General features: G+C 41.7%; 1 protein-coding gene across 1 annotated transcript; it reads left to right on the plus strand.

Moving 5' to 3' along the window:
• Positions 1–1,028: 1,028 nt before the first annotated feature.
• chaf1b (chromatin assembly factor 1, subunit B) lies at positions 1,029–9,998 on the plus strand. Its single transcript, XM_030787522.1, has 13 exons — positions 1,029–1,154; positions 1,470–1,602; positions 2,548–2,668; positions 5,403–5,506; positions 5,874–5,970; positions 6,208–6,292; positions 6,913–7,006; positions 7,220–7,289; positions 7,490–7,581; positions 7,665–7,818; positions 8,042–8,593; positions 8,921–9,009; positions 9,838–9,998. The coding sequence occupies exons 1-13, from the start codon at positions 1,029–1,031 to the stop codon at positions 9,996–9,998; spliced, it is 1,878 nt and encodes a 625-aa protein (XP_030643382.1).
• The last annotated feature ends 1,567 nt before the right edge of the window (positions 9,999–11,565 follow it).

Here is an 11,565-nt window from a genome sequence, read left to right on the forward strand (position 1 = left end):
AAACGCTACGCGGGAACCGGAGTTTTTCTTGTACACAGTTTACGAGTGGAACAAAAACGGATCACGAATTTTTTATTACACTGCATTAATATCGGTGAGTCAAAATCTAATGCATACATTTGACATGTAATGATTAAATAGCTCTTTCATGATCAAAGTCATGCTGTACTGTTTAACTTTAGTAGCCGCTAAGTCAGGATGCTTTGTGGCTAACTTGTTTAGAAGTTAAGCATGACTTTGCTAGCTACCTAAACTGCTTTAATAAGCGACTTTTAAAGTCGTACATGTCGGAGGCCACAGTAAGACATCTAGTGACCACAAAGCATCAAGAAGAAGTAAGTGGTGTATGAGTAAACTGGTGTTAATTAGCCAAAAAACGTCTCTTATCTGGGCTCCCATTGAGGTTCGACTCACTTTACATATGGCTAATTAAACTGACATACCGAACGATATGTCCCATAAGATGTCTCTAATAGCTTAAAATTTTGGCTTGTCAGTTCTTTAGGCCACTGATGTAACTCAGTGCTGATAAGTTCCTTGTTGTTTTCTGTCGACTCTATGAAGAATAGATCCTGATTCGCATTGTGCTGAACGACATGACGTAAATCTGTGCTAAGCTGAGTAACTGTTTAGAGCGTGCAAAAACAAAACATTAGTTATGCACAGCGAGCAACATGTATTTATTCACTTTAAACAAGTACATTGTCAATATGTTCAAATTAGTTTTGCTGACTTAAATGGTAGAACAGGTCCAAAATCATTTTTGTACAAAACTATTTGTCTACAGACTTAAACGCTTAAGTAGACATGTAAACATCTGTCGATGAATTTCACACAGAATACGACCTTTCAAATAAGTGATTATTAATTTTTTAGAATGGTGTGAACGTTTGAATAACGTTTCTTTCGTTCGTCGTCCTTCTTTTATTTTAACCCATTCCTGTATCATCATCGCCTCTGTGGTATAATCTCTTGTCTGCATAATGTCTCTCTGTCTCTCTCTCCCCCTGTTGTTAATCAGTGTAAATATGAAGGTGATAACATGTGAGATTGCCTGGCACAATAAGGAGCCAGTGTACAGTCTGGACTTCCAGCACAGCTCAGAGGGCAGGATCCACCGCCTGGCCACAGCAGGAGTGGACACCACTGTGCGGGTGTGTCTAACAGATATTCTTACCCCCCACTGACTAATCACAGCTACCAGGATTGTTATATGTTCATAATTTAAATGTACTAATTTCTTAATGTCATGACAAACTGTTTATCGAACTGTTTACTAATTCGTCCTTTGCAATTTCTCATTGAAATCAACAGTCTTAACGCGCTATTAGGTTGTCCAAAAATTTAATATGGAAGAAATGTGAGTTTGAGATGATAGCATCATATGATGTGGACAAGTGCCACAGTTTCTTATTGAATGTGCTTCTCTGTCCTTTCTCTCTGTCATATTATTATTTATTGGAACATAGATGTGGCGTGTTGAGAAGGGTCCGGATGGTAAGGCAATAGTGGAGTTCCTGTCCAATTTGGCGAGACACACAAAGGCTGTCAACGTGGTTCGATTTTCGCCCAGTGGGGAGCTTCTGGCCTCTGGAGGAGATGGTAAGCTCGGTCTTTCGATCCAGGACGACCAGCTCAGTTGATGTTCTTATGTGTCTTCCTCGTTACAAAGAAATGAAATGTGTGCAAGAGAACAGTGTAGTAATGTATGAAACTTTTTACAAACTGTACTCTCGCATTTTCAATAGTAGTGCCATTTGTTCTTAAACTGGATGTTGGTGCATGTTAATCTCAGTTTGCATAAATTAATACCCCAAAAACCCTGTGTAAGAGAAGGTTAGATTAATATTGTGTGCACATGATTTTATCTGAGAGCCAAAGCTGTGCATTTTTTCTTCCCAAAATTTTAAAAGGTTTCAGAGAGAAAAATTTTTACAGATAAATATAAACAGACCAAAATGGTAAGTTTTCTTTTGCTGCAGTCAGTAATCAAAGGTTGTACCTATAGCATGTTAATCTACTCTGGCAACACTAATGTTGCTTTTATGATACAAAACTTGATGAGACACAACACATCTATCCTCTACTTCCTCTTATCTCTGCTTTGTTAAGTCTGCATTTGAAACGGTCGATCAAGATATTGTTTTACATTTGGGCATGTAACATTTTGTTTTATCATGTAAACAGCTTATTTTTTAATCATTTCTGAGCTTGTGCTAGTGTTGGAAAACACTTAACAAGCAAAACATGAGTGCTCTGGGCAGGACACTCAGAGGTTTTACTCTTACCTAAGAACAAATGCTGTCTAAGAGAGTAATGATGAATACAGAGGAGACTTACTCATGTTTTATGGTCTTTGTAAAGGTACGGTTCTTGCATGAGGCCGTGGATGACAGTGCCAAACTCTGCGCCTGAAACCTAGAGTGACCATACTTTAGACTGCAGTAGCACTGGAAAAACTACTAAAATCTAACTGTAAAGGTTAAAAGACCAAAAGTGAAGTGTGTGTGTGTGTGTGTGTGTGTGTGTGTGTGTGTGCATGTACAGATGCTGCCATCCTGCTGTGGAAGCTGAATGACAGTAAGGAGTGTGATCAGGCTGTGGTGTTTCAGGAGGATGAAGATGCCCAGTTGAATAAGGAAAGCTGGAGTGTAATCAAAACACTCAGGTACAATCTCTCTGTCTGTCTCTGTGATTAAAGCTTAGTGGTGGGTCTGACACTTCAGTGACACACACACATACACACCATCGCTCAAACAAATCAGTAGTGCGGAGGCCCGGCATGAACAGGTTTTGACTCCAGATCTTGAGTCTATAGCAGTTTAAGGCTTGACAGACAAACATGAAAATTCTATGGTTTTTTTCTCTGTAGTGCAACAGAGGAAAAATGAATCTCTAACCCGTTATAATGTCAGTGTTAAATGTGCACAGCTGACTCGCTAAGATGAATTTGCTTTGGACATACTCTGTGGCATCCCTCCAGGGGCCTGGCCATCTCTCATAGAGCGGGCACTTGTGTGATGAAATAGCCACAGAATGTCACCAGATGTTTGTGAGCAACCACAATTTGAGAGGGACAACCCACAACAGCTGAAGAGGTCCCCAAATGTCATGCCTGAGTCTGTATGTAGTGGTTCATTTTGAGCAGCAGGCCATGAGAACTAACACGGTTTTGCTCCAGTGCATTTAGAAACGTTGCGATTTGTCCAGGAGTTTTCTGACCATGTTCTGTACCAGTCTGCACAGCATCACCTTGGCCAAGGCTTTTTCAGCCACAGTCAAGACAGATACTGTCATTCTGTTACTGATTCTGTTATGGATGTATCACCCTTTACTTTATAAATGGTCGCTTTGTCTAGTTTACTGCACTTATTCTAATGCCAACGCTGGGAAAATATTTCATTTATATTTCATTTCTTTTTTTTTCTTTCTTTTTGTTTTTTAATATTTCATTTTCCCATGCAAGGGTGATTAAATCATATGTTGCTCAGATGCAGATGTATCTCTCCTCTATTATCTTTCAGGCAGAAACTCATAGGATGTTGTTTAGAGCTGTAGTTTCTGAATTAGTGAGTGAAATTTTCAGTTTTGGCTCGTTCTGGGGGCCACAGATCGTTAAGCCTGTTTTTGAACCCTGTGCTGTTGGCTCGTAATGAGGGCTTGATTACAGAGCTGGGGGACAAAAGTGTCTGGAGTCGTGGGTGATGTGGAGGACTTTCAGGACGTTGTTCGGCTCATTGCTCCGTTCAGGCAGTCTCACCAGCATTGTCTCTTTAGACGGATAACATCCATCAGCTCTCAGCCACACTTTCAAGACAGGCCCGTTCCTCATCACAGAGGGGGACATGCTGCGTGATGGTTCACAGTTTAAGACATTTAATGCGGTTCATCCTGTAGTCTAAGTCCCTCACTCTGGAGCACACAGTGCGTAGCCACTGGTCTGTATTTCTCTGAGAGCAGTACAGTGTCTGTGCACCACTGCACATTATCTCCTCTCCTGTATCAGGACATTTTACAGTCAGTGAAAGAAAGATAATACAGATACATAAGCCGACAGTCAGAGATTAGCTACAAGCTACAGAGTTACAAGCTACTGGAACAATGGAACAATTAGTCAAGTTATACCAAACAGTGAAGGCAGCATGCAAGCATTGCCCTGACACGGTGAAAGGCCAGGGTGATCCTTAGGTCCCTCTGTCCCCAAAGAGGAGGGGTTACGTACCACGTCAAGTCCTTTAAAAAAAAAAAAAAAAAAAATTTATATATATATATATATATACACACACACACACACATACATAAAATCAGTAATCAGTCCTGACCACACAGGGGCAGAGTGCCCACAAGTCTGTTGTCCCTGATGCAATGTCTAGCTGTGAGTCTACGAGTCTTTTACAGGGCATGTTTCTTCACACGCTGACACAGCTATTCCGGATGTTCGTTAAAATTACGTCATTGCTAACCATCTAACAACTCCCCAAACCTGCTTCAAATACACCAAGGGGGCCAAAGACAACAGTGTAATATGCACTGTATGTATATAATATGAACTGTATGTGTGTGTGTTAGAGGGTCGTATAGAGGGATGTTTGTGTATTACAGGCTTTATATAGATGTTGGATGTAGGACTGTGCGTTCCTTCGTTGCTGTTTGAATTTCCATGATAAACTCGATATCAGAGCAGATTCATAAAGATGAAAAGTTGAGGGAGAGGCACAGAGCAGAGGAACAGCTCTACTCTAGTATTACCCACACACATAAGTCTACAGTAGACTTGTGTGCGCAGTGATGTAATTAGATGGGACAAGCAGAGGGCTGAAAAGAGACACAGAAGCCAAGTAAAACAGTTGAGCATCAAACCACTATAATGAACAATCCTGAAGAAACAACCGAGACCATGAAGGTGGGTTGAGCAGGAGGAAAAGGGCTGATTACAAAAAGGAGAAGTAAATCTGTTGTGTGCCATACTTCGATTATAAAAGAGAGAACTGTTTGCAAACGCAGTATTTTTTTTTTCCCCCCCGAAGTGTGTCAAATGTTAAATAATCTTGAAAAATAGTTGATTTCATTGCGCAGGAAACACAATCTGTTCATTTTCAGGGTCTATACTTGCCGCACATACAATCAGAGACACTTTGATCTTTGTTTTAGCGAATTTCATATCACCATTGCAATTATGTAACAGCGTTATCATGCAACACATATTTTCTCCATATTGTGCAGCGCCTGTTGTGTGTGTGTGTGTGTAATAGAAGTCCTACAGAATATCTTATTGCTTGTGTAGTGTGTCTACATGTGTTAGGGATCATTTAGAAGGTATCTGTATGTTAAATAGAAGTCACAAAGAAGATCTGTGTGTGTGTGTGTGTGTGTGTGTGTGTGTGTGCGCACGTGTGCTCTAGGGGTCATATAGAGGACGTGTATGATATCAGCTGGACCAGTGACGGGAACTTCATGGTCTCAGGATCTGTGGACAATACAGCCATTATGTGGGACATCACTAAGGGTAACACACAGACACACTTGTGCAGTCACACACTTGTGCACCCTTCACACATCCTTATTTTGCAATCTTAATCTTAAAGAGGAACTTCCATTGAATTCGCTTTCAATTAGATTGAAATCCCTAACAAAGAAACATGTTCACCTTGTTTCAAATTAACCTTCAAACCTCTGTTAGAAAAAAAAAAAGTGTTTCAAAAATTGTATAAGAGCAAACAAAAAATGACAAGGGGAAAGTTTCATATTGTTGTGGAGGACTCCTTGGTGTTGAGTGTGCTAAAATGAGTGTGTGTGTGTGTGTGTGTGTGTGTGTGTGTGTGTGTGTGTGTGTGTGTGTGTGTGTGTGCGTGCGCGTGCGTGCGCATTGACAGGTCAGAAGATGTGTATCTTTAATGACCATAAGAGCTATGTGCAGGGTGTGACCTGGGACCCACTTGGACAGTACATCAGTACACTCAGCTGTGACAGGTACAGACATTGACTTAACTGTAAATGTCAGTGTAAATATGATGATTCTACTCATTTGTACTGAGCTGCTACAGATTCACTGTAAATAAGATATATACATTAGTGTTCTGTCATATAAACTTCACTGTAAATAAGATATATATATTAGTGTTCTGTCATATAAACCTCACTGTTAATAAGCTGTGCTTGTCATGTAGAGTAGGTGCTCAGGAGTCTATGTCTCTCTCTCGTTTTCAGAGTTATGCGTGTATACAGTACACACAGCAGAAGAAAAGCCTACAGCATCAGTAAGATGGTCTCAGGCTCTACAGCAGAGGGAGAGGTCAGTGGGAAGTCCTTATAGTGGCACAATTTCGGTTCTGTGTTTGTTATAATTAAGCCATTTCTTTCATGTGGGCACGCTAAAGGGTAAATTTAGACTTGCATCCGTATCCACCAGAGCTCTGATGCATGCTACTCACAACCACGTCTGGGTTAATGTTGGCGTTGTTTATTTTCAGGTTCATTAAACAAACAGAATCGTGTTCAAAAGTTACATCACTCTTCCTTTAAAGTTCTTGCAGATGTGATCATATTTACATCTCAGAATCATAACAAATTTACGGATGGCGGTCAAAAGGCTGTTTGCCACAATGCGCGCATGTGTCCAAAAACCATCCACCCTGCAGCAGCGGCCCTACTTTCCTTCCATTCCAATCCCCACACATGCGCACCAGGGGATCCACCATGAACCAATCAGCATCCACACCAACCCCAACTCCACAACTGACACCCACCTCCACATGCACCAGGCAGCACAACAAAAATGGCATCATTCAAAGCAAAAACACTATGAACAAAATCGTTTTAACAGTATCTTGCTCTTACAGTCCTCATTTTAAGTCTCATTAAAGTGACTGTTACCGTGTCAACAGGGCTGTTTATGTCTGATTGTGTGTTTAGGTGAAGAACTACAGGATGTTTCATGATGACAGCATGAGGTCGTTTTTCAGACGGCTCAGCTTCACACCGGACGGATCATTCCTGCTTGCTCCCGGTAAACACACACTGTTAACCCTGCAAATGGCCGAAACACACACTCACACACACACACACACACACACACACACACAACTGTTCATTCTAAACACAGACATACACACTTCCGATATATCAGCGGATCAAACCAGTGTTTGAGTTCCCAGCTAAGAGTTGAAAGTTCACAATGATGTCACAGTGATGATGTCATTACCGTGTGTATGTTTTTTAGCTGGGTGTGTGGAAGCAGGAGAGAACATCACCAACACCACATATGTCTTCTCCAGGAAAAGCTTTAAAAGGTATATGTGTAGTCCTTGTCCTGTGATCAACTGTATGTTTTTTGCTTTTTCCTGTGTATACAAGAGAGTGCATTTGTGAGGCTGGGCATGTGAGTGTGTTTTAGCTGAGTATCTGTGTGCATTTTTATTGTGTGCATGCACTCATTTTAGTACCTCTGTGTGTGTATGACTTTGTTACTGGTTGTGTGTGTATGTTTCAGGCCCATAGCCCACCTGCCATGTCCTGCTAAAGCGACTTTAGCTGTGCGCTGCTGTCCTGTTTACTATGAGCTCAGAACAGGAGACACAGATGGTGAGTAGATGCCACTCAATTATTCCTCTCTTTAAAGGCATGAGGATCTTTTTCTTATCTCCTTCTCTCTTTATCTCCCTTAGATGGTGCGCCAAAATCAAATCTCTTCCAGTTACCATATAGACTGGTTTTTGCTGTTGCCTCTGAAGACTCCGTTTTCCTCTATGACACCCAACAGAGTCTACCATTTGGCTACGTCTCCAACATCCACTACCACACACTCAGTGATCTCAGCTGGTACATGCACACATCCGGCAATAGACATGTAGAGAATCCAATAAGTGTCTAGACGCTCTCCATTACAGACAGATAACAGAATTTTTATATGTGGAGCCAGACTGCTCATGATGTCTGAAATGAAGCAGTATAAAACACACACACACACACACACACACACACACACACATCCACCATCACACTCAGCTGCCTCACAGTTAACATTCCTTCTCCCATTTTTCAGGTCTGGTGATGGTTTGCTCTTGGCAGTGTCGTCCACCGATGGTTATTGCTCCTTTGTGTCATTTGAGGAGGGGGAGTTGGGCACCCCCCTGAAAGAGCGCCCTCCTCTTAATATCATCACTCCCAGCGCCGCGGCTGAGAAGAAGGGCAAGAGGGCCTCAGCCAATGGCAGGATGGCCTCACCTGTGTCTCACTCCTCTGTCACGCCCACCGTGCAGGAGAAGGAAGCCCCAACTGCCCCAGCTACCACGGAGATGCCCAAAGCCTCTCTCCCTGAGGAGAAGGCCACGCCCGTGGGGCAAAAATCCAAACCTCAGCCCAGACGCATCACACTCAACACCCTGGAAGGATGGGGGAAACCCAGCACGCCGAAAACACCCAAAACCCAATCCCCAACCCCCACCACACCCAAAACACACACCCCTACCCCCACAGCTGTCACCACGCCCCAGTCGGTGCCCGGCAGACTTACTAGCCCCGCATCTTCTAAACCAACCCCTGTCACCCCCCTCAATGCCAAAAATACAGCCACACCTAAGGGACCCACACCCAGGTATGTCCTCAGGAACCTCAGTAACCCACGACTCAGGACTCAAGCCTAAATCTGATGACACTTATAGATGGTGCTATCAGCAAGATGACATGTTTTATTATCAGTATTAGAATTGAGCTCAAGTCTAAAAGACATTTTTAAACCTTGGGTCTTGTCATTCAGCCTTTACCTGTTTCTCTACTCTGATTGTCTTCATCTGAGGACAACTATCTAACATGGCTGCTTTACTGTGTTTGGCTTCATCTTTTTTCTCAGTGGGTAAAAAAAAAAAAAAAACTTAGGTGAGAGATGTTTTTTTCTCTCTCTCTCTCTCTCTCCCTCCCACAGACGGATTTCTCTCACTCCTGTTGTCTCCAGATCACCAGGTTCCACTCAAGCCTTCCGCTCTCCATCCTCTTCAGAAAAACCCAAGCACGGTTAGTAGGACAGAGAGGATTAATGACATAACATAAGATGTTAGGTTAAGTCCATGGTCCATTCAGATGGTAAGATTCTTGTAATGACAGTCCATCAAGCACTTATTTCCAAGTGGGAAATTCCATGGTGACCAGTAGTTGTCATGTATCGTGAAGTGTAGTGTATGTAGCGCATTTTTACAGAATAGCAAGGATAGAAGCCTGTTTGCTAGAGGAATCAAACTGAAGGGTTGTTCTAGCCTCAGAGGTACTTAGATGTATTCATGCCATATGTATGATTTAAAATGGTCTGTTGTGACTGTAAATGAATTGGCTAACCATGGCTTGGGAAGAAAATAGAGCTGGCTGAGAACTGCTAAACCAGTTTATCCAGCTCTGAACGTATGCTGTTAGATTTGAGCTATCCGCATTGAAGTGCAGATTCATTCTGTCTGGGGATATGACACCATTTGGGGTGCCAAATGTAATGCCTGTTCATATTTACACAGAATGTCCTTTGCGGTATGCAAGGCATGTTCTGTTACATAGCAGCTTTTGTGAACATGAATTGAAGCCTGTGGTCCATCAGGCTGAAGGCACAAAAGTCATTACGTGAGACATATGCATTGAGCCCCACAAAATACAATATACCTTCTCTCCACCTTGTCTTAATTTGGATAGAAGAAAAAGGTCTTTGGAGATATTTTTGCTTGGCTCTAGGTTGAGTAGATACAGTCATCAGTTGAGTTGAAAGACAGCTGCTCTGCTGTTGTGTAGGTGTCTGTACAGTACATGTGAGTCTGCTAACATGTGTCTCTGTGTCTTACACATCTGTGTGTGCTTCCCCAGAGAGACCCTCACCCCCCACTGACCCCGTGTGCAAACCCCCAGAGTCCAAACGAGCTAAAACTGATGGCGCTCCAGCACCAGGGGCTTCTGGCGACCTCTCCGCCAACAGCAGTGAAGTGTGTGGAGGATCAGAGTCCAGCAGTGAGGCTGTGGATCCATGACCTTTATTTCCTCATCCCTATGCAAAGACTCTCCTGTGACCCCCACTAACTGGAAACGACGGAGCATGGTCTTTTGTTTTTAAGTGCCAGCTGTCAGATAAACAGAGGCAACCACATGAAATCACTGATAATGTGTTTTGTGGACAAGGCACTTGTGACTGTTAACCTTTACTCAAAGTATTCTATTTACTGAGAGGATGAGAGGGAACTTGAGGTTCTTGGGGATGTTTGAGCTATAGATGTGTTATCAGTTTCTTATGGCTAACTTTACGTGGGTTAACCATATAGAAAAGGATCCCTGTGTTTATGTTGTCACTCTGTAAAGGTTTTTTTTTTTGTTGTTTTTTGTGTGAACACCTTATTATTCATTTCAGTTTATTTTGTAGGAGTTTATTTAAATTATAGCCCTTGAAATCATTGATTCAGTAGTCAGAATTACTGTAACCTGTTGGAAGAGAGGTTCACTAAAAAAAATTGCCTACACATATCTGGATACAATAGTATGTGCATATGAGTGAATGGAAATTACACGTGAGAAATTTGAATATGAGGCTGGGATGTGGCTTGTTCCATTTCCCGTATCTTTGAAGATAAAACATGATGGTGAAAAGATGAGAAATGAAGTGTTCCCTTTTAATGCCATTTTACTTTAACATTTAACTTGAGGCCATTTTCTGTAAACCAGCTGTAGACTGGCGAAATGACAGTAACATACATGGGATTGGATAAAAACTAAACCAGTTGTTTATCGTAGTGAGCAGTGACCAGCCTGTTGAGCACTGAGGATCTGTCAGAAAATGATCCACAATCTCTCACAGCTAACAGACTACCCCACTGTGTATACACACTCTACACACAGTTAAACTTCAGTGTGTCATTGTTAGTTATACCCATCTGTCAGAAAAGAGACATTTACAGAGCTGACTATGATCCAGGTTACTGTAAAAAATGAACAAAACATAGCAAGTTTATGTAAATATTAAAATTCACTTGTTTGCTTTTCAGTTTTGTGAAACCTATAATGAGTTCTCTGAGATCAGTATAATATCATTTTATCATTTTCATACTTCATCCTGTCATGTTATGTAACTGTTTTTGATTTTTTGTGTGTGTGTGTGTGTTTGTCACTAAAAAAAAAAAATTTCAGATCAAAGGCTGAAGGATAAAGTCTTATTTGTTGACATGTTTGTCTCTTGTTTATTTATAAAATCAATTGGTCTTTGACTGTTTACAGCCAAACCAGACTTGCCAACTCAGGTGAGTCCCGTGATGGTGGGCAACCCACACTGTTCATTCTCTAAGGCCTGTTGAAAAGACAACTACAAAGTCCCTAACGGGGTGGTTTTTTGTTTTACTGGAGCTTTAAAGAGAAACTAAGTATAACACGTTTTTGCTCCCATTGGACCAGTAACACGTCAAATACAAGCAAGTGCTCTTTAGTTTTCTTCTCATTAAGCTATGGACATGAAAGTTTTCTGATAATACTGCAGTTGTACAGTGTCATGAAAACATCTGCACTCTTCCTAGTGTCCACACTGAATTCAACACATCAGAAAGAAACAACATG

Source organism: Chanos chanos, chromosome 10 (assembly GCF_902362185.1).
Source record: "Chanos chanos chromosome 10, fChaCha1.1, whole genome shotgun sequence".
In the NCBI taxonomy this organism is placed as follows: Eukaryota; Metazoa; Chordata; class Actinopteri; order Gonorynchiformes; family Chanidae; genus Chanos; species Chanos chanos.